Source organism: Myotis nattereri (genome assembly GCF_964212035.1).
Source record: "Myotis nattereri genome assembly, chromosome: 2".
NCBI classification, from domain to species: domain Eukaryota; kingdom Metazoa; phylum Chordata; class Mammalia; order Chiroptera; family Vespertilionidae; genus Myotis; species Myotis nattereri.
The window spans coordinates 175,254,340-175,281,160 of NC_138076.1; the positions used below are offsets into that span (position 1 = coordinate 175,254,340).

General features: G+C 37.4%; 1 protein-coding gene across 1 annotated transcript in view; it reads left to right on the forward strand.

Annotated features, from left to right (window-relative positions):
* CPNE8 (copine 8) overlaps positions 1-26,821 on the forward strand; it is a 193,277-nt gene that overhangs the window by 91,124 nt on the left and 75,332 nt on the right. The window contains exons 8-10 of the mRNA XM_081083691.1: positions 989-1,092; positions 8,279-8,383; positions 9,824-9,865. Coding sequence (XP_080939817.1) covers positions 989-1,092; positions 8,279-8,383; positions 9,824-9,865 — 251 coding nt within the window. The remainder of the gene's footprint in view (positions 1-988; positions 1,093-8,278; positions 8,384-9,823; positions 9,866-26,821) is intronic.

The following is a 26,821-nucleotide window of genomic DNA, read 5'->3' on the forward strand; positions in this document are numbered from 1 at the left end:
TGCTGGACTCTGCAAAGAAATGGTTGAATAAGAAAGTGCCTTTTTAGTCGTTGTTAATATTTTCATCAAATAGGATTTGAAACTATGACCTCTTGATTTAATCTGAATTACTTTGACCCTCTACGTCTTTCCAAAATTGTTAGCATTTTCTTTCAGTTAAAAAAGCAAGCAAACCAAAATAGTAATTTTATTCTCGAAATAGCTAGTATTTTCTACTTTATTAAAAGCTTACACTACCTAATTGAATAATAGTTCATATCTTTGATATATTATACCCCAGTTTGATTAACTTTAAGCTAAATTACGTAGATTATGGATGCTTGAGTATATAAACTGAAAAAAATGATTGGCTTGGCATAGTGATCAACATGTTACATGTTTAATTTAAATTACAAATGAAAATGAAGGTGCTTTGTTTTTCTTCAAGTCCAATGCAATGTAAATTATTTTAATATGTAGTTATGGAGATATTGTGGAGCACTCTGTATAATTAAGAAAAACACTTTTTTTCCCTCCAGATAGTAAACTATGTGGTCAAAGTCTGGATCAGTCTTGTTCCTCATCTAATCATCTAAAACATCTTGACATCTAATAAATGAGAGATACTTAGTAGATGTTTAGTAAATATTTCCACAGGAATTTAAAAAATTCTTATGTTCTAAAAATGTGCACTTGAATAACAGGAGAAATGAATGAAGACTTGTCTTATGATATTGGATACCTAGAGTTATCTAGCGTAATATCACTTTTCAGAGGAAAATTATTACAGATTTTAAAGTTATAATTTTGTGACTAGAACAAACACAAAGTCAAGTTTTCAGTCTCATGGTCCTTTAAAGCAATTTCATGTTGTCGGGGATTCTCACACACTTGGCCATTTGCAAGAAAATTTCACAAATTTGTTTTCTTCTCAAGTCTTATTTGTGATCTGTAGTTTCTGGTTATTTGTAATCCAAATTTTGAGCCATTATATTCATTTTGTTTTCAGGATGCTGTTCTGATGCAATTTTGTGCTAACAAGTTGGACAAGAAGGACTTCTTTGGAAAATCAGATCCTTTCCTTGTGTTTTACCGAAGTAATGAAGATGGCAGGTAGATTTATATTTTATGCATTTTAGTACTATAGTGAGGATGCTATTTGAATTATTTATCTCAGAGAAGCTCATTAAATTGATAAACAGTACAATATTTTTATTTTAAAAATTGCTATGATTTCCATCTCAATAGACTAACAGTGCATCACTTTCTAAGTGTTTCATATGTTCTGTTTGATATTTAAAACGAATGATTTTCAGCTTCATGGAAACATTTCCTCTTTACTTTTTATAAAATTATAATGTCTTAATAGAATGGAAGAATTATATTTTTGTAGACATATTATGTGTTTTGTTATAGACTTTATTTTCTTAGAAAATGAAATGGACTTTATGGGTTGATTTTTTTAATACTATAGGGTTGTTGTTGTTTTTCAATAACATCTAACATTCAGTAAAAATTTTTATTACATTCCAGTAATTTGAATATTTTTAGCAGTCATTATTAGACTGGTTTCTATTTGGTTTGAAAATGTATCCATGGGTTATAGAGTGTAATACATATGACTCTACCACTAAATACATTTTAATGTTTTCTTTGATTCATATTGTAATGTGAGTATTTGTGGGAAAGTTTAGCAGTTAAAATTATGGGCTAAGTTTTTGTTGCTGTGGTTTAAGTCATGATGCTACTACTTACTAGCTATGGGATCATAGGCAAGTTTTTCAATACATGTGAAACTCAGTTTTCCCATCTGTAAATGGACTAATAATTACATCTACCTCATAGGGTTGTTGAGATTATTACATAGGTTACTATGCAAAAAGCATTCAGAAGCTTGCCTATAACATAAGAATAGTTTAAATGTTAGCTGCTATTGTTATTATTTTATAGTAAGGTGTTTTTTATATTGTTTTTCTTAACTATGCATAATAAAATATGAGCTAAAGAGAAAACATCATTTAGAGATTAAAAACTAGGGGACTGGAATAAAAAAAAAACAATACCTGTTGATAGTGCTACACTTATATAGTTATATAATATGTTAATGTTATGTAATAAGTATGCAATATGTTACATAAAAATAAAAGTTTGTTATTTAAAATGAATACATTGGGCAGTAGAAAACAATGCTTTTCTTTGTGGGATTTTTTTTTTTTTTTAATGCAGATACTGGGCAATTCTTGGCTATTATGGCATCCTATTATTAAATTTTGCATAATTCTCTTCTGTTTTGGTGGTTAGGAGGTCAGAGTAATATTTGCATTTAAACAATGATTTTATCCATGTGAAAAATATTGGACAATAAAGAAAATAATCATATTTGCAAGTCATTTTAAAGATATAGAAAAATTAAAGAATGAGCTCAGAATTTCTTGAATCACAATGTTCTTTTGTTTCCTATTTTTCTGAACTACTTGTTTCTTGAATTTTCTATTTTTATTCTTCTAGTTTTCTTCATTGATAAAGATTAGTTACACATTTCAATCTATCACACATTTAATGCTACTGGTGAGAGTTACATTGCAGGAATTTATTATGCTTGTCTGAACGATAACTTAGTCATTAAATGAAATCTCAATATTAAGAACTTAAAGTACATACAAGTAATAAAAATATCTCAAATTATTTAAAAAAACAACTATTACTAAAATTTGATAAATCTCATTTCAGAAAATTTCCCACAAATATAGGGTGTCCAAAAATGTATACATATACTTCGAATAACTATAAAGGCAATGTTTACTAAAATGCATTTTATTTTCAAAATTGAGCTATCAGCTATTAAAGTGTATATACATGTTTTGGGGCACCCTGAATTTACACACATAAAACTAGTTCACAAGCTAGATGCAAGTATATATACTAAGACATATTTATTAGTACATTAATATATATGTTTTATTTTAAATGAGTAAAAATGCATTTACTTTTCACTATTTATAAGCCTCTATTTAAAAATACATATATATTTTTATTGATTTCAGAGAGGAGTGGAGAGGGGGAAAGAGAGATAGAAACATCAATGATGAGAGAAAATCATTGATTGTCACCTCTTGCATGCCCACAGCTGGAGATAGAACCAGCAACCCAGGCATGTGCCCCAGATAGAAATTGAATCTGGAACCCTTCAGTCTGCAGGCCAACACTCTATCCACTGAGCCAAACTGGCTGTCTCTATTTTTGACTGTAAAGATTTTAGTCTTATTTTTAGCATTTATTTGAATATGGAGCTATTTCAAAAACTGCCTGTTGCTGAATGTGTTTAAGGCTCATTTTATAGGGAAGAATAAAACTAATTTCCACCAGAAGCATTATTAAAAATCTTAATAATATGTGATTATAAATTTTTCTTTTCTGCTTTCCCATTAATTTGGTAACTTGACCTGTATTTACAATTAGGTAATATTTTTCCTTTAGAATAGCTATTTTTTTTGGTAAATGGCTTCATTTAAAGTACTTTAATATATATTATTTAGTATGTTTTTCTTATAATACTATTTATAATATATGCATACACTGTATATTTATAAAACAACTAGTGGCCCGGTGCATGAATTTGTGCACACTGAAAGGAAATTAATTAGAAGAAATATTTTAATATCGCTATTCGCCCTTTCTCTATAATAGAAGTGTCAACCAAATTCACTGTCGACAATGACAGATAGAAACACGTGCATGCAAATAGTGCCAGCAAGAGCTTGATATGTATCACACATGTGCGAGTCAACTTAGCCTTTTATATCTATAGATAAACTTGCTTAATTAAACCTGCTTTCTGATTTAGCTAAACTTTTCCAGCCCAGCGAAGTACCCCAACTTCTCTTTCCAGTAATTGTCAGCAACACAGCAGTAAATATCAACACGAAGCAGATTATTATTGTAGATCATGCAGCGAGAACAAAGGGTAAAATATTTAACTGCAGCAGTGTTTGACTATATTCTGTGCAGTGAGAAAACCTGAAGTCATTTTGAAGGTCCACCATTACTTCTTTTCAATCTGGTCAAGTTTCTAAGCTTTCTAAATGTCTGTTTTCCGGCTAATGAAAATAAAATAGGATTCCACCAAGTCTTCTGTCTACCTACTCCAGGGCTTCTGTGAGGATTGAATGAGATGAGGCTCGTGAAAACACTTCACAGACATTTGGTTACAGTGTGAAATGTTTCCACCCGGCTATAAAGCAAGTCATGTTCCTGGGCTGAAGAAACTGCAAGGAGGCTAGTTGCTAGGGAGAGGAAGCTGGGCGTTGCCACATGATGTCATTACATTGATGGTTGGACACTTAGCACTATATATATATATATACTAGAGGCCTGGTGCACAAAAATTTGTGCACTCTGGGGGGCAGGGGGGGCCCCTCAGCCCAGCCTGTGCCCTCTCGCAGTCTGGGACCCCTCGGGAGATAACGACCTGCTGGCTTAGGCCTGCTCCCAGGTGGCAGAGGGCAGGCCCAATCCCTAGGTGCAGCCCCTGGTCGGGCTCAGAGCAGGGCCGATTGGGGAGTTGGGGCGCCACCCCCTGTCATGCACAGAGCGGGGCAGATAGGGAGGTTGTGGCCCCGCCCCCTGTCACACACAGAGCCGCAGGGCGATCAGGGGGTTTGGGCGCTGCCCCCCTGTCATGCTGATCCCGGTGCTGGGAGGCATATTACCCTTTTACTATATAGAATAGAGGCCTGGTGCATGGGTGGGGGCTGGCTGGTTTGCCCTGAAGGGTGTCCTGGATCAGGGTGGGGGTCCCCACTGGGGTGCCTGGCCAGCCTGGATGAGGGGATGATGGCTGTTTGCAGCTGGTCACACACCCTTCAGGGTGGGCGTCCCCACTGGGGTGCCTGGCCAGTCTGGGTGAGGGGCTGAGGGCTGTTTTCAGGCCGACTGAAGCTCCCAACTGCTCCTTTTTTTCTTTTTTTTTTATTCTGGGCCAGCTTTAGCTCTGAGGCTCCAGCTCTGAGGCTTCTGCTCTTGAAAGCAGGTATCTGGTTTGTTTAGGCTCTATAATCAAAACTCTCTATCAACTCCAGCTCTGAGATCCCAGCCCGCTGAGAGCTGGTTTCTGGGGTTTTGTTTAGCTTCTATTTTTGTAACTATGTTTCAAACTGCAGGCTCAGAGGCTGGCAAGGCAGGCGGGGAACGTTGGAGTCCTCCATCACTGAAGCAAGCAAGCCTCATGTTAGTTTCAAGCTGCCTGACTGCCGGCCGCCATTTGGCTGGCAGTTAATTTGCATATTGCTCTGATTAGCCAATGGGAAGGGTAGCGGTCGTACGCCAATTATCATGTTTCTCTTTTATTAGATAGGACACACACACACACACACACAAACACACACACACTCTTGAATGTTTGAAAGAGCTACATCAGACTCCTGTCAGAATTTTCATTAGTGACAGTAGCACTGGAATTTCTGGTGAGATTTTGCTGTCTGTATCACATCTCATGTATTACAACTGAAAATGATTAGTCAAAGACAGATGACTACCTGGCTCATAAATACCTCACTAAGAAGATGATGCACTGTCTTAAAAGAAGTTTCAAGTGTCAAAGTATTTAATTACTATGGTTGGTGATATTAGGGCTATAACAGAAGTTTTGATTTAACCTTAAGCAAAGAGGCCAGAAAAAAGTCAGTAGATTTTTGAAAATGTGGATGTGAAATAGTTAGTTGCTCCTCATTCTTTCTATCTATCTATCTATCTATCTATCATCTATCTATCTATCTATCTATCTATCATCTATCTATCTACCTCATCTATCACCATACCGAAGACTTAATACATAGTAGAATATGATACGAGAGAAGAAGAGAAGGCAAGGCCCCTTTGTAGATCTTTAAGAATGTATTATATTAAGAAGGAAGGCAGGTATCTTTTTCTGAAACAAAACAATATATGTAATTTTGTCCCTAAGAATGTTTCTTAACCATTTTTTTGTGTACTTTTGCTTTTTCTCATTTGAGGGCCTGTTTTGTTTTTTTTTTCCTGCCTACCTCTCCCTGACCCCATCTGTTCTTCTTCCCTCTGCTTTAGATAGCTTGGCTGCACCTTTCTGAGTCTTCTCTTTTAATAGCTATTGTCCCCAGTGGTCCCTAAATTGCGTGAGTCCATTCTGACAGCGTTGACTATAGAGCGCTTTCAATTTAGTAAGAAGCATGTGTTTCTTTAGATGGGTGAGGATACTACCAGGAAAGGGACGGCACTATGCCATAATTCTTATAATGAATACTTGATCTCTTCAAATATTTCTATTTGACATCTTAATAGAAACAAACCTTCTTGCCGTAAAGGAAGAAGATAGACTCAAAGGCTTTACAAAAGAGATTATTTGCTTGTGGGGGTTAAGTGCACAATGTTCATTATGGCAATTCTCATGTTCATGACTGAGAGAGAATCCTGTCTTTAGAATACGTCACGACTAAGGATTGGTGAGGACCAGGTTTATGTACTGTTCTAACCAAGACTATTTTAAACATTTTTTAAAATTATATTTTATTGTTGTTTTTTTATAGAGAGGAAGGGAGAGGGATAGAGAGTTAGAAACATCGATGAGAGAGAAACATCCATCAGCTGCCTCCTGCACACCCACTACTGGGGTTGTGCCTGCAACCAAGGTACATGCCCTTGACCGGAATCGAACCTGGGACCCTTCAACCTGCAGGCTGATGCTCTATCCACTGAGCCAAACTGTTTAGGGCTATTTTAAACATTTTATAGCTCATGAACTGCTGCATAAGTCACACCAGGCAAGAACATTTACAGGACTCTATTAATGTCCAGAGATTGCATGGTTTGGTGGAAACAACACAGAAAACTGAGTTTGAGGCTCCATGGATTCCAGTTGTGTATTCTTATTGTGTATTCTTGAGTTATCTTCCCTCAAGGAATTATTCAGATATATAGAGCCAATAGTTTAGCTAAAGAAGGGACCATATATGGAGTGATCTTTCTAAAATTCATGATGTTAATTTAATTTTGTTTAATTAAAATATATTTCTATTGACTTCAGAGAAGAGGGGAGAGGGAGAGAGAAATAGAAACATCAATGATGAGAGAGGACCATTGATAGTCTGCCTCCTGCACACCCCTTACTAAGGATAGAGCCTGCAACCCAGGCATGTGCCCTCATCAGGAATAGATCAGGTTCCATAGGTTAAAGGGTGTGCAGGAGGCAGACAATCAATGATTTTTCTCTCATCATTGATGTTTCTGTCTCTCTCTCTCCCTCTCCCTTCCTCTCATAATAAATTCCTGCAGTGTTCCTCCCAAACACTGAGCCACGCCAGCTAGGTTCATGAAGTTAATTGTAAATAGGCCCTTGGGTTCTGCAGGAGCCCTACTCCTTTTCCTTAATCCATCAACTTTTCCTCTCTCCCGGACTCTTAGGCAGGCTGCCCTCTTCCTTCTTTGCTGATAATCATGCTTCTTGTATCATAAGAAAATGGCAGCAACTGGAGAACTTCCTCATGGTCTCACGACAGCATCGACCCTGTGCTGTGATACTGGAGCTCCTGAAAGTTCCTGGAGAATGACTGTCCATGCTCCCAAGGGCAACTCCTCCACTGAGGCCCTGGACCCACTCGCATTGCCCAAAGGACGTTGCTCCAGCCTTCCTCCCCTTTCCCTCACACTTCACAACTTGGTTCCTCTTGCGGATAGTTTCCTTTAGCTTGCGAGCTTTCTGTGGTTGCCTCCTTCTTGGAAAAAAGAAAATTAAAAAGCAACAAACCAACCAACCAACCAACAAAACCAAAAACAAAACCTTTCACTTGACTAATCTTTCCCCCAATTTCTCTTTAAAGCTGAACTCCTCAAAAATGTTTATACACTCTGCCTCAGTTTCTCTTCTCTTTCTCAAACCCATTCCAATCAGATTTTTATCCCCAATACTCCAACAAAACAGCTTTTCTCAGGGTTTGATAACTCATATTTTTAGTGGCCTGTGGATATTTTTCCCTGTATTAATGTGTCATCACAATATTTAGAGGTTGTTTACAAAGCAGCTTTAGAATGTATTGATTTTGCAGAACATCATTTGCAGTAAACTTAATTCAAAATCTTATTGCTTTATATTATAGTGAGCTAATCTTTAAAGTTTTAAAACCACAAACCCCTTCTTATTAAATGATATAGTAGCAAAAAATGGAATGGCAACATTTATTCTGCACCGAGAGAAAGAATGACTACTAAAATTGTATATCATAATTGAATCACAGAAATAACTGAAAATTCTTTTTTTTTTTTTTAACAGTTTTACAATTTGCCATAAAACAGAAGTTGTCAAAAATACTCTGAATCCTGTATGGCAAGCATTCAAGATCTCAGTCCGAGCATTATGTAATGGCGATTATGACAGGTAAAATAAATGACAGCTTTTCTGAGAGCTTTGATTATTTACTATAGATGTTGTATTCAATAATCCTAAGTTGCTTAAAAAATTAAAATAGCTTCTTTACTGATGTAAGTGTGTATGCACAAAAGAATGAATAATTTATTTATGTTTTGGGGAAGAGGGATAATTTGGTAAGTTAAAATTGGTTAAACTGGCTGTATTTCCAAGAAGAAAAATGTGGAAAGTGTTAAAAAGATATTGAATATTAGTTTAAGTTTTTTAACATATTACTATTCAAAAGTCATTCCACAATGTTCACTGCCTCAAGGCTTTCATTTGGTATTGTCTTTCTAGGCTGACATAAGTAAATATATGAAATATAAGACTATGACTAGATATATTATCAACCCTGAAAAACTCCTTAAAATTCTATTTGCAGCACTGCTTTCGTGGTTGCTGAATCTATAGATCTAGTAGGTGGGTGTGGTGGCCCTGAAGATCTTTCCATTATATACCTGAAAATTTCTTAATATCAAAGGTGTATTTTTTTAAAAATTAACATTGATGGGAAGCTTATAATATAAAAACCCCTATTCACCCAAAAAGAAAAGCAAATAAATAGAAAGTAAAAGCTCAGTCTCTTTATTTTATTTATCTCAGTACTTGTATATTAGGAAACTGGGAATTTATTCTGTTAACTAATATCATAGAAGGAACTATTGATTACCAATATGTCATTATTTTTATTCTAAACTGTATCATGCCATTTGACTGTCATTTTATTCCTTTAATTGGATTATAATTTAATTAACTGGTTATCCTTTTCTCTAAGAAGGTGCTTTTCATACTGTAGGTCAGTATCACCTGGTGAACCTTGTAGAAATTCAGGTTCTCAGGCCCCAACCCAGGTTACTGACCCAGGAACTCTGGGGATGAGGTCCAAGGATGCATTTTTTACAAGCCCTTCCTGGGATTCTGGTCTGTGCTGTGATGAGAAATCCTGTTCTGACACAATGTTTTCAAAAGGAGAGATGTAGCTGAATGTCTCCCTGTTGAGGAGGGAGCTCTGTCACACTACACGCCTCTCCCATATACTTTGCCTGCTCCCTTTACAGAATCAGTGCAGATTTTAGAAACTTCGGCTAAGACACAAATTGAATTTAGCAATAAAATGATCAAAGACAAGTTCAAATTACTGTGTCAAGCCTTCAGGCGTACACTATTTTGTCTCTAAAAACTACAATTCATTTATTTTGTTTTTGATGGATATTATTTTATTGTGGATAGTATTACAGATGTATCCTGTTTATCCTCCTTAACTCCCCGTCCTCTAAGCCCCTATTCCCCCCAGGTCTTCACTACCCTATGGCCCATGTCCATGGGCTATGACATATAAGTTCTTAGATTTATATATCCTTTTGATCTTCCTAAGTAACTTTATGTGTGCGTTTTTCTCATGGACAGAACAATCAAAGTACAGGTGTATGACTGGGATCGAGATGGGAGGTAAGACATTGTCTCTTATTCTTGCTCTTGGCACTTAATATGCTTTAATAAAATAAGTATACTGAAATGACCATGTTTTTGCATTTTAATTTTGTCCTCTTTTTCCAAATATTGCTGAAGTGTTTACATGAGATTTTAAGAATGAGTGTATTTTCTTTGAAGTGGAGATTAAAATAGAGAGGTCTTCCTCATTTCCAGTAACATAGTACATTTGGATCTGATGATTTCTCATGGTATCCAACTTACAGATGTTTTATTTCTGTATCTCACAATCTCTCCAAAGATTCCTATAATCTTTATGTCCTATATCATCCATGGGAACACACCTGAATCTTCACCCCTCCCCCTCCAAAACAGACATACCCCTCACAACAAACAACAAAATAAAATGCAAGGATTATGTCTGATGATTGCCAGTAAAAAGAGATGTTCCGAATTCCGCAATTATGGTCTCCCTCTGCACATCACAGCAGACGTTAAAGACTAAAAAAGAGGGAATGTACTACCTTTTTTCTTTCTTCTTAAGCATTGTCCCACTGTTTCTATTGTTTTAAATAGGGTTGATTTTGAGGTGTTTTTAGATGATGTTAAAGCCAAGGTACCCAGTAATGCTCAAATCTCGCCTTGGCCTAGAAAACAGCCTCTCCGGGTGGTTCCAGGAAGTGAACATAGGGAGGCCAAGGAGAATGACAAGTTGGAAAACAAAGGGCATTTAATTTTACTTGGCTGCATGCCCTAAATTCCAGCCCAGAGGTGACTGGTAAATGGAGCTAAAGCATGAGGTTAAAGCTCAAGATCTAAGGCTTTTCTCTCTGCATTGTATGCAAGTCAGCACCCAGGCTCTAAGGGTCTGGATACCTGAACACTCCTGTTAATATAGGAACAGGTTGGATCAAAAAGGTTGGCCTGTCCTGAGAGGCCACCTCCCCTCACCCTTCTGCTGCTTGGGTAGGAAAATGCCTAATTGGAGCACCTCATGCAAGCATGCATGTGCCATTTACACATACACTCACACACATGGTCCATTACGTGTCCTGGAATTTAGCCCAATTATCGTTTTCTCCTTTCTAAGGAGTGATAAGGGAGGATGGAGAGAAAGGTAGAGATTATACTCCACACAGCAGCAATTACCAAACAGTTATATAAGACTCAGTGATTTCAATCTTCAAACTGTAACCCAAACATGATTGTGCTAACGTGGCCTAACGTTTTTTGACTTAACGTTTATACCTAGAGATGATCAGTGCTGTATCACTGATCTTTGGATTCCTGTCAGATTACTCACTTAATTATTTGTTTATTTAGAGTTTCTTTACACAAATTCTGCATGCGTTCTGAAGAAATCTCACAAGATAACCTAATGTGTTTCCATAGGGACTGACGCCTGATTGCTTCACTAAACTTTATTCACTGAGAAAATGAGTTTTGCTCCTCAGAATAAATAGGAAAGAAACAATGCCAATCTGTGTAAAGTAGGCGTTCTGCCTTCTATCATATATCCAATGATATGCATCTAGGGTGTGTCATATAAAGTTTTATAATAGATCATATACATTTTAATTGAGAATGGGCAAAAGTTGTGGCCTTTTTCTAGTATTTTTAGGAAATTGTGGGAAATTTTAACTTAAAACTTATAAACTAAGGGTATAAATTCAAATTACATGTGTATCCATGACAATTCAATCCAAATTTGCAAACTGTAGATATTTTATTGTATTGCTTTGAAGGGTGAATTTTTATTACTCTCCTGTTGTATTCAGTCTACGTCTGAGCCACAAAATTTTTAAATAGCTTTGAAAGTTAGAATTACCTTGAAATTCAGTTATCTTTTCTTTTGATGTTGGAGTGTTGAGCATTTCTATACAGGATATGACACACTGACTGTTTCTAATGTGCCAGATTTCTTTGAGCATTTTTTATTTTATTTCCCACTTAATTTTCACAATAAGGGATAAATACTATAAAGGCTGGGTAAAAGTAGGTTTACAATAATTAATAAATAATAATACAGGTATAAACTCTCTTTCACTTACAACTGTAAAGCTACTTTTGCCCCACCCACCCCATATCGATACCATTTTATAGATGAAGAAACCAACGCAAAGCAGTAAAATGCCTAAATCACACAACTAGTAAATTGCCGGGGTCCAGCCCCAGCAGGTCCAGGGGTCCCCAAAGGTGTAGATGGAGTCGGCGAAGAAGGAATGACACGGAGACAGCGTTCAGTTGATCAGCAGCCTAGCCAGGATCTCCAGCCAAGTTCTGGTCTCTATCTCCAGAGAGGTTCTGCTGTTTATTGTTTTGTTACATCTGTATTTATACCAGTTGATTTTAATCCTGTCAATTTCTATTACAAAGGTTAGGGCGTTTCTTATCTCCATTCCAGGGAGTAAAGATTATGTAGCTTAAGCATGATTGTTTGTAGTTGAAGTGATTAACTACCCGCCTGGCACTTAGTTAAGGAGTTTCATCCCCTCCCTAACTTCAGGGAAAAATTCCTACCTGGGGAAACAACCTTTCTAGGAGAGGCATCCCCTCCCTGACTTCAGGGAAAAGTTCCTACCTGGGGAAACAACCTTTCTTGGAGAGGTGACCTTGGTTAAAACACACAGCGCTAAGGGGAGCAAACATATTAAGAACAGTATGCTATATACGCCAGGTCCCTTGAAACATATGCTGTGCAGATGTTTCTTTCCTGCAGCGACTGTGTCAAGCAGCAAGGATGGACCGGCTTCCGGCAGTAAATGGTGGAGCCAAGACCCAAACTCTCCAGTATGCTTCCAGTGGTGCATTCATAATTAATACACTATATATTTCTATAACATTATAATTAAAAATTCTGACACTTAAATAAAAGCCTTCAACCTGGACATTGGTCTTATCCTATGATTCTTTGGTAATTGACAATGTGGTGATTAGAGGAATTCAAGGGCTATTTAAGAAAGCTTTTAACATAAGTATGTTATCTGACATTTTATATTATCTGGAAGAATGGATGAAACATTCCCAGGAAGCAAGTCTTGTGTAACAGGCAGTTAGGTAGAGAGAAGTATTACATATTTTGAAAGAATCTTAATAGACATTGAATGGGTCAATTAAATGTATAAAACACCTGATTTAGATTATGAGAATGATAGCTAAAATGAGATCAAGAGCAAGTGAAAGAGAGATAGGGAAAACATAGAGATAGAGAAAGAGGTCATTTATGAAATGTACTGAAAAGAAGTGAAGGATTTGGATCTTTATATTGGGAAAAATTTTTTAACAAAAACGATGATTTACTTTTTGAGACATGGATTTAGAAACAACTTAAATATTTTGATTTATTTTGTAAGCTCATGTTGTCATTGTATCATCAACTCTTTGGGGAAAGATTGGCATTGGTGGATATGGTGTTGATTAATTTTTAAATTTCACTTCTACATACCACCCATAACAGCACATTCAAAAAAAATCTGGGGAATTAAAGACTTATCCTATATAATAAAAGCCTAATATGAAAATTGACCAAATGGTGGAATGACCAGTTGCTATGATGCACACTGACCACCAGGGGGCAGATACTCAATGCAGGAGCTGCCCCCAGCCCACAGGCCACAGGCCATCCAAGGCGGGTGCCAGTGGGGTCTCCTCCCTCCCCAACAGAGGGAGGCGACCAGTGGTGGGGGCGGGGCCAGCAAGCGGGCGGCGCCAGACCAGCCAAGGCAGGTGCCAGCGGGGCTCCCTGATCGCCCACCAGTTGCCCCACAGATCATCCCTGATTGCCAGCCAGTCCTAGGAACCCTACCTGTGCATGAATTTCATGCACTGGACCTCTAGTTGATAATAAAGGGAATGAAATTAGGAGGGAGAGGTTGTTAGGGGTACTTTAAACATTTCTTGGAAATGAATTATGATTAGTAGAATACTTAGAGGAAGGTTTTGTGATTTTACAAGTGGTATAATAGCTTCTTAATGTTGGGGTAAAATTATCTTTCTTTGATCCAAAATATAGCTTTACATTTTGTATGAAAAATTTCAGTGTAAAAAAATTTTTTTCAGTGTATAATTCTATATAATTCATGTACGCTAAAGCAGCACTTTTCAAAGTTAGCAAAATTATTAGAATGTGGGTGAAATATAAAAGGCAAAATTAAAATCATGATTAAATAATTATTGAAAACCCTTTCAACTAAATAATATGTAGGAAATTATAAAAGCATATTAATCTCCAATAAAAATGAAGTATAAAACTTGTAAAATCCATATATTAATTTTATAATACAGTAAAAATAGACACTGTATAGACTGTTATATAAGTTGATATTCCAGCTTGTGGTTCTGTGTGATATGATAACATAAGGTTATTATACCTTTCCCATGAATTTTTGTTTATCTGACATAATTTCCCAAGTTCTTCCCTTAAGTCAGAGTGAATATATGATACCCATTATATTTCATAATGAATGTAATTACCGGCAGAGATTGTTTTCTATTTTTTATGTTTTTTTCCCCATCATCTTTAACATTTGTCAAAAATCCTGTGCACTTACCACTCTTTTTAGAAAAGATTATTTGTTCAGTGGATTTTTTTTGACAGTATAAACCAGCATTTTCTAATAGAAATATAAGGTGAGTCACATAAGTAATTTTAAATTTTCTAGTGGCAACATTAAAAAGTAAAAATACACCAGTGAAATTAATGTAATGATATATTTTATTTAATCCTATATGTTTAAAATATTACTTTAATATAGGGTCAATATAAAAATTATTGATATATTTTACATTTTAAAAATATTTTATTTTATTGATTTGAGAGAGCGAGGAAGGGAGAAGGATAGAGAGATAGAAACACTGATTGGCCACCTCCTGCAGGCCCCTCACCAGGAACCTAGCCAGCAACCTGGGAATGTGCCCTGAACTGGAATCGATCCAACCCCTTGGTTCAGGGGTTGACACTCAATCACTGAGCCACACCAGCAGGGCAAGAATTTCTTACATTTTTTTTATACTAAATTTTGAAATCTGTTATGTATTTTATGCTTACAGCACATCCCAGTTCAGACTAACTACATTTCAAGTAACCAACCTATATCCACATATGGTTGGTGGCTACCATGTTGGACAACATCATGTAAACTTTAATGAAGTATACAGTCTACATCCTAAATAATTTCATATCAGATGAAATGCTTTCCCAGCATGTAACAGAAGTTTAGAATTATTCCCTTATGAAATGTGGAAAAACTGTTCAGATATCTATATTATTTTGTGTATAAATTTAACCATAAGAAACCAAGAAATAATGTGATCTTTCATCTAGAGAGAATATTTTGTTCAAAGATTCAAGTGGAAAATGCTTGACAGTGTTACTTGCTTACAATTACATTTTCTTTTACTAGCTAGGTACTTCAGATAGTTGAGATGATGATATTCACAGACTTTCAGAAGTGGTGTAGTCTTGAGTCACAATTCTGATGGTGTGTTTGACTCAATTCATCAACTTGAAATTATTTCTGAGGCAAACGTCTGTGTCTGTGAGGCCTACAAAAATGTGGTAATGCTGTTGAGCAAATAACCAGTTGACATGAAATGAGGTACCTTGCCTTGAGTTCCTCTAGAACAGAAGAAATCTAGTCATTTGTCCTTTTTTATTTCAACAATTAACAGTGGCTTAGCGTTCAGAGGCATTACTTGGCCTTGATATGAATAATCAGTTTAAATGGACTTAATTTTCCACAAGTTAAACCACTTTGCTTAAATCACCCCCATAGTCTCCACCATTTCTTCAAGGAATGTGCAAAATGAATGTTTAAATCTCATTTTAACAATTGAAAACCTGAAGTGCTGAGGAACTGACTAGCCTTGGTTACAAAGCAATCAGTGGAGGTATCCTTGAAAAGCTTCACTTGATGGAAGTTGCTTCGGCTGACTTTGTGTAGCTTAAATTAAAATTCAGGGAGCATTAGTGGAACGGCTCTGCATTAAATCCGTGTGGCTTTAATGTGGGACTGATTGTAAAAGGGCCACCAAGTGGGTGACTGTCTCCCATAAAATGATGATGTGAAGAAAGGGCTCAGCCAGTGAACTGCTTCTTATGTCTATTATCACTCTGTATTTTATCAAATCTAGTCATTTTAAATAGTGATACTTTTTTTAAAAAAATATATTTTATTGATATTTTACAGAGAGGAAGGGAGAGAGATAGAGAGTTAGAAACATCGATGAGAGAGAAACATCGATCAGCTGCCTCCTGCACATCTCCTACTGGGGATATGCCCGCAACCAAGGTACATGCCCTTGACCTGAATCAAACCTGGGACCTTTCAGTCCGCAGGCCGACGCTCTATCCACTGAGCCAAACCGGTTTCGGCAAATAGTGATACTTATTATCAGTGCAAACTTCATTTATCTGTGAAATGTGTATAGATGCTGTCAGCTTTTAGTTACCTTTGAAGATAATATTTGATAAATGCATTTGATGTTTTGTTCCTGTGATTATGCATCATCCTGGTATGAAGTAAATGTTACTTGAAAGGTGTCTAAGACATGATAACTCATTTAGGAGGAGCATGTGTAAATCTTTTATATTTTTTCATTTATTTTAAATATCTTCACATATTCTAATTAACGCTTTTCTAACAATAGCCCTCTATTTGCTTGCAGTTAACTCTGTGTCCTAAAAGCATATTCAATAGACAAAATTCAGCCGCTTTCCTTGTTCCACTACCTATCACTTCTTTGAGACTTAAAAAATATTGATAAATGGAATTGCATAATATACATATTGCTTACTGACATACTATTGTTTCTTCCACCTATTAAATTTTTAAGTAATTTTTTGTTTGTTTGTTTTTGTTAATCCTCACCCGAGCATATTTTTTCCATTGATTTTTAGGGAGAGTGGAAGAGAGAGGGAAAGATAGAGAAAAACATTGACGTGAGAGAAACATATCCATTGGTTGCCTCCTGCACAAGCCCTGACCAGGGCCTGAGCTGTGGAGGAGCCTGCAACCTAGGTATGTGCCCTTGACCAGAATTGAACCTGGGACCCTTTGGTCCACAGGTCAATGCTCTATCCACTGAGCAAAACCGGCTAGGGCTTAAGTAATTTTTTTAAATCACTTTTGGAAAAAAATTGTTATTGAGCATTTATTATGTACTAAAGTGTTTTCCAGGTGATACAACTAATGAAAAACTCCAATCTTCATATAATAATATTTTTAATTTTTCTTAATATGTTTTGTTATATTCTTCCACTCACCAGGAGTGATTTTGGATTCTATCAGATCTATATTTCACGGGGGGAAAAAAGCTTGTTCTAATTTTCAATAAAAAGAAAATTATATATACATTGACCCTTTACTATAAGATATTTGCAGGATAGATTTGGGGATATTTCAGGGTTGGCCATGTGCTTTTTTATCACCATAAACTTGCTTAGATAACCTCGACACTTTGAAAGCTGTTCTGTGTTCATTTTTGCCTGTTGGTTTTCTGTTCAGGCCCAATTTAATGCTATCAGTTGTCAGAAAGCTTTCCTTTATGCATCTAAATTCATTGAATTCCATTCTCCTGTGTGTTGTGCTTACCATTTAGGAATGGTTATTAGCATATCTAACACATTATGACTTAGGTTGAAGTGATTTGTTTCTGCTTTATCTCTCATATGAAATTATAAGCTGCTGAGGTTAAGGACCGTGTTTTGTTTTGATATTTCTCACAAAGCATATTGCAGTGCCTTTAATGCAGTAGCTTCTTGCTGTGTTATTTCAATTCTATAGGAGAGAGCATTTGAAATAACTGTCATCTCTCTAATGAACACTCAATCCTCCATCAGTGCTTTTAGATCTCCTCCTTTCCACCCTTTACTTGAAACTATGAAATTATCTTGAATAATATGAGAGCTTTTATTTCTCTAGTGAAATTTCAGGCAGTGAGGAATTAATTCAGCTGTCATTTTTGTCTCTTTTTTTCCCACCATTTGCAGACATCTTAGATTTTATATTAAGATCATATATCTGTCATACAGATTATATTTTCTGCTTTATTCCATATTTAAATACTGATGACTTTCACCAACTCAACAGTAGAACTATCTAATTCAAGTCAACAAATAAAATAAATTTTGATTTTCGATCACCTTACTATTTATTTGACTCCATTAAAATGTCATCAGTCAAACTGGAATATAAGTTAATTTCTAATTTTGCTATAACATTAGAGTCCTCAGTGATTGAAAGGACCTTTACAGTTAGCTTTTTATTTTATAAGAAGGAGGCTGGGTCTAATTATTTCCAATTTTGAGTTAATCATCAATTTCAGCACTAAATCTGCCTTTCCTTTTATAGATTTTATTTTATTGTGAGAAGATCAGGGTTGATGTTCAAAATTTTTATCAAGTAGATGGTGGGTTGGGTACTTGAAGCCCTTTTCTTTGCCAAGGTAACGTTTTAATTGCTAGGTTGTGGAGTGGCCTGGAGAGTTCAGAAAAGTGTCTTTAGAAGCTGGAGTAGTAGGAGGCACATAGAGATTCTCACCAGAGGCTAAACATCAATGTGAGAATAGACAGATGTTTCTAAATTTTTTAAAAAATATATTTTTATTGATTTTAGAGATGAAGGGAGAGAGAGATAGAAACATCAATGATGAGAGAGAATCATTGATTGGCTGCCTTTTGCATGCCCCATGCTGGAGATCGAGCCTACAACCTGGGCATGTGCTCTGACTGGGAATCAAACGGTGACCTCCTGGTTCATAGGTCAATGCTCAACCACTGAGCAACACTGGCGAGGCTGTTTCTAAATTTTTACATTGGCATTTAATCTACTGATTTACACAACTTGAATCCTAATCTCTAGGCATTACCATAATCCCAAACTTGCAGACTTGAAAAATTATAATCATATTGATCCCTCCCTTGCTTTCATCCACCATATCCTGTCAACTGCCGCCTCTTCCATCGGTAAGAAATAGACAGTGAAATGATGCTGATTTTCTTAAAGTTAATTTTAAATTATGTACAGTTTCCACTGGGTTAAAAGATGGACTAAATATGGGCATTTATAAAAAGAGTATAAATACTTATTACAAAGTTAAAATGAGTTTTTGCAATAGTATCATAATTTTTATAATATAATAGAAATAATAAGATAATCATAAGAAGATGATAGTAAGATACTGGAAGAATAGTAAAGAGAGCAACTAAGCCATAGAAAATAATTTTACAATGCAGCTTAAGGAAAGGGATTAGAAATCAAAATTAAAGAAAGTTTGAATCATAGAAATGGAAGAAAAAGAATTAAAGTCATAGAATTTAGCTATACTAATAAAAGGGTAACATGCAAATGGTCGGGACACCCTCACGCATAACAACTGATCAGCAGGCTATGTGTGCAGCAGGTGCAGGTGGGTGGGGATTTGCAGCGTTGGGGACTTGAATCACGCCATCACAATCCATCACCAGGAGGCCGATGGCCCAGTGGAGGCCTCCATACGGCGAGGCCTGGGGGTCCCTCGGTGCCATGCGGCATGGAGGCTGGGCTCCCAGCTCCAGCCTACCTCTTTGGGGCAGTCCATCGAGGAGCCTGGATGGGTGGGCAGGGCCTACCTCTTTGGGCCGATGGATTTGTGGGACTTCCATGCTGTGACAGGGCACTGGCCAGGCTGGGGGACTTCCCCCCACCCCGAGTGCATGAATCTTTGCACCAGGCCACTAGTTTAGTTATAAAAAAAGAAGGAAATATATGGTGAAGGACTGAAGAATAGAACAAAATATTCTAGTGAACTCTGAAATGGGGCAAAAGAGTGGAGCTGAGGTTTTATAAATTTGTGTGAGAAAAGATGGGGGTTATAAGTCCACCTTTGCAAAATAATTTTATATCTCTAGTGCTACCATTGCTGAATTAGGGTTAACTCTTTGGCATAAAAAATAACAAGATACCTGGAAATCTTAGTCTTTTATTTAGTCTGTAGACATAATTTAGTATTAAAACCTATAACTCTTGGAACCCAACATTCTACAGAAACTCAAGTGGAGGCCTGCTAGGGAGGTAGGCGATTTGTTTAAGGACAACCAAGATTCTACTTTTAATGAGAATAGACAGCATATATATGGGTCTTGTTTTCTTCTCAGTTGAGCTACTCTATGTCTTTTGGTTGAAACATTTAAGCCATTTACATTTAAATCGATTATTGAGAGGTCCATATTTAGAGCCATTTTATTCTTTATAACTATGTTTCTATTTTATTATTTGTTTTCTAATTCTTAAAGAAGTCCCAATAAAATTTCATGTAATACTTGTTTGGTGGTAATGAACCCATTTAGCTTTTTCTTGCCTGGGAAGCTCTTTATTTTTCCTTCAAATCTAAATGATAGCCTTGCTGGGTAAAATAATCTTGGTTGTAGGTCCTTGGTTTTAAATACTTTCAGTGTTTCATGCCAATCCCTTCTGGCCTGAAATGTTTCTTTTGAGAAATCAGCTGACTGTTTTATGGGGCTCCCTTATAGGTAACTGTCTTTTTCTTGTTGCTTTTTACATTCTATTTGCCATTTTTATTATGATGCGTCTTGGTGTCCACGTCTTTGGGTTCAACTTGTTTGGAATTCTTTGCATTTCCTGGAATTGTGTGTCTTTTTCTTTCACCAGCTTAGGGAATATTTTAGTCACTATTTCTTCAGGTAAATTCTTAATCCTTTGTCCTTTCTCTGTCTCTCTTTTTCTGGTACCCATATGATGTGGATGTGTTATGCTTGATATTGTTCCAAAGGTCTCTTAAACTCTCCTCATTTAATTTTTTTTTCCTTTTTGCTGCTATGATTGGGTCTTTTTACTGCCATGTTTTCCAAATCTCTGATTCATTCATCTGCTTCATGTAACCTACTGTTGATTCCTTCTGGTGTATCCTTCATTTTACATTTTCTATTCTTAATTTCTTACAGGTTCTTCTTTATGGTTTCTATATCCATTTTTAATGCTTACTATCTCTTTAAGTTCTCACTAAGTTTATCCATTCTTCTTCTAAGTTCCTTGAGGATTCTTATAACCATGGTTTTGAACTCTGTATCTGATAGATGGCTTGCTTTCGTTTCATTTAGTTCTTTTTCTGGGGATTTCTTCTGTTCTTTCATTTGTGGCATGTTTCTTTGTCTCCCCATTTTGGCTGCTTCTCTGTGTTTGTTTCTGAGTATTAGGTAAATCAGCTATGTCTTCCAGTATGGGTATGGTAGCCTTATGGAGTAGGTGTCTTATGGGGCTTGATGGTGCAGTCTCTCTGAGCACCTGCACTAGGTGCTCCAGGAATGTCTGTTGTGTGGGTTATGTGAGTTCTCCTGTTATAGTTGAATTTTGATTGCTGTTAGCCTATTCGTGGGTGGGGTTAACTCTCAGGCTGGCTATGAGGACTGACTCAGACCACAGTGTATGAGGTAGTGTGTGGGAGCTGAATTCATGAAGCGGAATTCGCCCAGCAGGGTCTGGTGCCTGCTGAGATCTCCCTTTGAGTGCACTGTTTGTGGAGCTAATTGGGTCATGCTCTGATGTGGTCTGAAGTCATCCACTGGGTCTGTTGTTCCTGGCCTCTTGGGAGGGATTCCAGTGCAGGTGGATGTCAGGCACTGCCTGTGATCAGCCCTGGGTTACCTGTTTCAGGCTATAAAGTGATTCACAGTTTGTGGTTGCCTCTGCTGGGTCTGGGTGCACATGGGAGTGGCTAAGCTGCATACCAAGTCTAGCTTTCACCAGCCCCGAGCCCAGAGACAGGCCAGCAAAAGGCCCAAGACAGCTCGAGATCTACCTCTGCTTGCCACCTGCCTGTTAGCCCAGTCACAGAAAGAGGCTCTGGCGGTACTCGATTAGGGGAGGTGGCTTCTTAGTGAGTCACCAGGTCAGCACCAGTGGTGTTCACCAGGTTGATACAGATTTAAACTCGGCACCAGTTCTGGGTTTGAGGTCACTCATCAAAAGTGTCAGGGTCCACCAACACCAGCCCCCACCTACCAGGGCCTTACATACCTTGGTGGTAGAGCGGGGTCTCAGGGAATTTTCAGGGTGAGGACAAAAGAGTTCATCAGGCTAACAAAGACCAAGATTTAGCCCTGTGGAAGGAGGGCTCTGTGTAGGAGTGGTGGTTCCAGTGTGCAAGGGAAAAATGGTCCTTGATTTAGAACTATACAACTCAGTCTTTGCCACCTCCTGAGACTGCCCGGACCTCTTCAAGAGCCTTTCATGAATGTCTGCCCCAGGAGTCCAGGCTGGTGGCAGCCAGCTGATCCTCCACAGGGCTAGAGCTTCTCAGGGCAGGGCCACAGGGAGTTTGGAGGGTCGCGCTAGCGCATTCCCTTAGCTGATGCCATATGCAGAGTAGTGCTTGAGCAGGAAGCTCAAGCTTCCTGTGGGCAGTGTGGGTGAGGGACTCCGCTCAGGGATCTTGGCAGCTGTACCTTTTGCCTTTTCCCCAAAGTCACACATCCTCCGAGCCACCCTCCCTCTGCTGTAGTGCAGGGTGAGTGGCTGCCAGTGGGATTTTGTGTGCTGCCCCTTTAAGAGGGTGCTAGGTTTGTATCAGACACCTATCTCTCCCTGAAGGTCAGAATCCGTGCTGATCATCACAGGCAGATGTTATGTGGGCTCCTCTTTTTGGCTCTGGTACACTGGGCTGGGGGTCCAGCAAGAGGTGGAGACCCCACGCTCCTCAGGGTGAACTCTGAGGCTGAGATAACCCTTTGGTTCTCAGCCACTGCACGTGCGTGGGAGGCCAGCCCTTTTGCATCTCTGCCCTGCCTTCCAGTCTCAATGTAAATTTTTCTCCAAATCCTTGGCTATAGGACTTCTGTTTAGTTAGTATTCAGTTGTTTATCCAGGTTGATTGTTCTATAATTTAGTGGTAATTCCAGTTTGGTCTTGAGAGGAGGGGAGTGTAACTTCCACTTACTCAGCCATGATATGGGATAGGTCAGATTCTTTTGTGTGGTCTGATGATAGTAACATTACTTATAAATACCACCACTACCACCAACACAAATCTATGTGTGTTTTGGGGATTGTTAAAAAGAACTCAATGAGTTGCCTCTACATGGTTGGGGAGAGCCTTTTGTGAGTAGCAGACATTATTAACACTCTTCGGCTCTCTTTAGAAAATGACGACACATATGTATATGTATGTGTGTGTATACGCACAGTTAGGTATATGCATGAATGTGTATATGTATATGTATTCTTCAGCAGCTGGGCTGCCTTTGGAGGTGAATTGGCAACGGTAGCCAAAGAGAGCCCAGTGTCAACTAAACATTCAATCAACCCTCTAGGAAATGACATCAAGATGATTTGTTCACCAAAGTTTGCAGTTTCTTGCAACTTTAGAAATAATTCACTTGGGTAACATTTATCCAGAACTGCACAATTGCCTCAAAAGTCTGAAAATCTAAATTTCCAAAAAGTCTTAATAGGAAAAAGTCATTATATCTTCATATTATCCTCCAGTCTGTGACCGTGCTTCAGTCTTTCCGAGCCTCCAAACTTTTGTAGAGTATCGGCCAGTAATTTTGGCTAATGCCTTTCAATTTTTGTTTGCCTTATTTTTCTTATGATTAGATTTGATTATGCATTATTGTGTTGTCCTCATCAGTGTTTTCATATCCAGGGGTAGTTGATGACAATATATGGTTTGAAAATGTCACCCAATGCTATTCGATTGTTTAGACCAGTGAAGAGACAAAAGGGGAAATGTATCTCTGAAGAGACAAAGTTGGATTAGGTCACAGGGGTTGGAAGTAGGAGATAATGAACTCTTCTCCCTGTGTCTTACTTATGCTGCACACTTCCAAGCTACCACAAGGTAGAGCAGGACAGGTTCCTCTGTGAAATCATTCATGGCGCCTGAGCTCCCTTCCTAACTCTGAAATTCACTCTGAAAGGTCTAAGGCTTCCAGGGTGGGCAAACTTTTTGACTCGAGGGCCACAATGGGTTCTTAAACTGGACCGGAGGGCCGGAACAAAAGCATGGATGGAGTGTTTGTGTGAACTAATATAAATTCAAAGTAAACATCATTACATAAAAGGGTACGGTCTTTTTTTTTTTTTTTTTTTTTTTTAGTTTTATTCATTTCAAACGGGCTAGATCCGGCCCGCGGGCCATGGCTGGTAAGCTTTTGTCTGAACCTGATTTTCTGCTTTAGTAGCCTGGGGATAGTGATAGTGGAAAGAAGAGCACTAAATGAGTAAAAAGCATTCCAAATAATTTGATTCCTCTCTGACCTTACTCATGTGCTCAAAACAAGCATTAAAAGACAGGGTTGGTTGAAAACCAACATACAACTTGCATATGATTAAAGTGGAAAGTTTATATTGAAGGTACTCATTATGTCTGGAATAACAGGATATTACTGTAGAATCACTCCTCATAAGAGCCTTTGAATTTTACACATGATGAGAAATTATAATCAGATCAATCAATTAAAGGCACAGCATTAATCTCTTCCTTAATCATTGACTTTGATGGATATTTTAATTTTATTCAGGAGGCAAATAAGGCTTGTGCTTGTGTGTAAATAAAAATGAAAGGATTGTGAGTATAAAGACTTTTGCTTGTGCTCCCTGTTGAATACAGTGATTTTCTGGTTACCTGATCTGAAATGAATTGTAAGTCAGTGGCATAAGAGAGCACAATACCATAATTCAAGGTGCCATGTTTTGCCTACGAAGCATAAATATTTAAATATTTGCATTACTATTTCTGAACGAGTGGATTAAGTAGCTGTGACATATTAACTCATGTTCTTTTGGGTATGATTGAAATATTACATTCAATCCATACACCCCTGTGGGAGGAAAAAACACACAAATCCCTGTGTTCTATGAAACGTTAAGAAGAAAATCTCATTTCAATGTCTTGCTTCCTTAACTGGTGCCAGCTTTGTGATATGATATGGCAGCCATGTTGCAGGTGAGAATTTAAGATTTCCATTCGGAGGAGCAGTACACAAGTGCACCCCAGTCTCCCTACTTTCTCTAAAAGTTGTTTATAAATTGAAATTTAGAAAATCAGAAGCAGAGCTGGAAACCTAAAGTGCTGCTTTTTTGTGTGTTTTATTTTTAAAGGGAAGGTTGTTTATGCAATGCATTTTATGTTTTGTAAGCTTGTTATTGTAAGTATTAAAGGGTATTAAGCAAGATTTGTTGCTTCCACTTCCAAGACCAGGACTTCCTTATATCTAGGACCATGTACTGACATTCTATTTTACAGAGGTCATATTAGTCTTATCTATAAAAAATATATAGGTCTTAGCAGGTAGTGTTTTTTAATGGAAAATGATAAGTATTTCACTGTAATAAAATTTATTATTATTATTATTATTATTATTATTATTATTGGGTAAATAACACAACCATAGATAATTGTATACCCTACCCCCTACCCCAGATAATGCATTTGCCAAATTCACAACTACTATATTGCTATTGTCAGATATTTTAATTCTACACGTATTTTAAATCTCACCAGACATTATAATAATTTTATAGCCAATATTGACACATTATTGGTACCAAAAGTCCATACTATATTCAGATTTCCTTAATTTTTACCTAGTGTCCTTTTACTGTTCTATGATTCCATCCAGGATACCATATTACATTTAGTTGTCTTATGGGCCTATAGGCACCTCTTGGCTGATGTGTGTGTTTTTTTATGGCTAGGCTATGGATGTGGACTTTTGAGAGGAAAACCAGAGGTAAAGTGCCATTTTTATCATGTCATGTCACACTATCAGCATGAGTTACCACTTTTGATGTTGACCTTGAGCATTTGACTGAGGTAGTGGCTGCCAGGTTTCTCCACTATCAGCTACTCTTTGATCCCCTTTCTACACTGTACTCGTTGGAAAGAAGTCACTATGCACAGCCTACACTAAAGGAGAGGGAGTTACACTCCTCTTTAAGGGCAGAATGGCTACATAAATTATTTGGCATTCTTCTGCCTTGGAGTTTTGTCTCTTCTTCCCATTTATTTTGTTATCCAATCATTTATTTATGTTGTGGACATTTATTTTATCCTTTGAGTTATAATACAAATAACTCCCTTTGATTTAAATACAACTTTCTCAGCCTGACTACTGGCAGTGTGAACTGGGAATAGAAGAAATCTCCCAAGGAATATGTTCCTTTAAAGATTATCTAATTTACATTGTCTGGGGGATGTGTAACTTTTGAAAATTAACATTAGTTCCAATGTGTTCACAAGCCACAACACTGTCCACACAGCATTAAGAGCAAGGTGCAGGATGGGGAGCCATGTCCACCTGGGATCAGGCGGAGCAGAACAGCGGAGGACCCACCACACACTGGCTCTTTCTGCAAATCTGCTTCCTGTCAATTTACCGACGGGCAAAAATAGTGCACATTTAAGTTTAACATAGGCAGTGCTTCCGGGCAGGGGAAGGGTGCTCCTCCCAGGGATTCAAGACTCGTCAAAAGGCTTGAAATTGACATTTTACTGTAGAATTCGTTGCCTTTACTTATATCACTTCCACCAACATTGTGCTAAAACTGTGTTTGTGTGTGTTAGGGGGTGGAGGGTGTTCAGAAATGCAAAAGTTAGCTTTCTTCAAGAAGTGTAAAGTTTACCAGGGAGATATAAAACTTACCCTCAAACCATTATAACACAAGTTAGAATTCGCAATAGATGAAGCCTAGAATATGTGGTTAACAGCGTGCTCCTTGGATTCAGACAGAGTTGGAGTTTGGATTGTGAGTCCACTGCTTAGGAGTTGAGTTGTTTTAGAGAAGATACTTCACTTCCCGAAGACCTAGTTTCCTCATCTGTAACATCAGGGTAACAACCTCTGTGTATTATTTATTACACGTAATTGTGCTCATGATATATTTATGTAAATGAATTAACACAGTTTTGAACACATAGTAATTGCTCAATAAATGTTAGCCTTATAATCCTATATAATAAAAGAGAAACATGCAA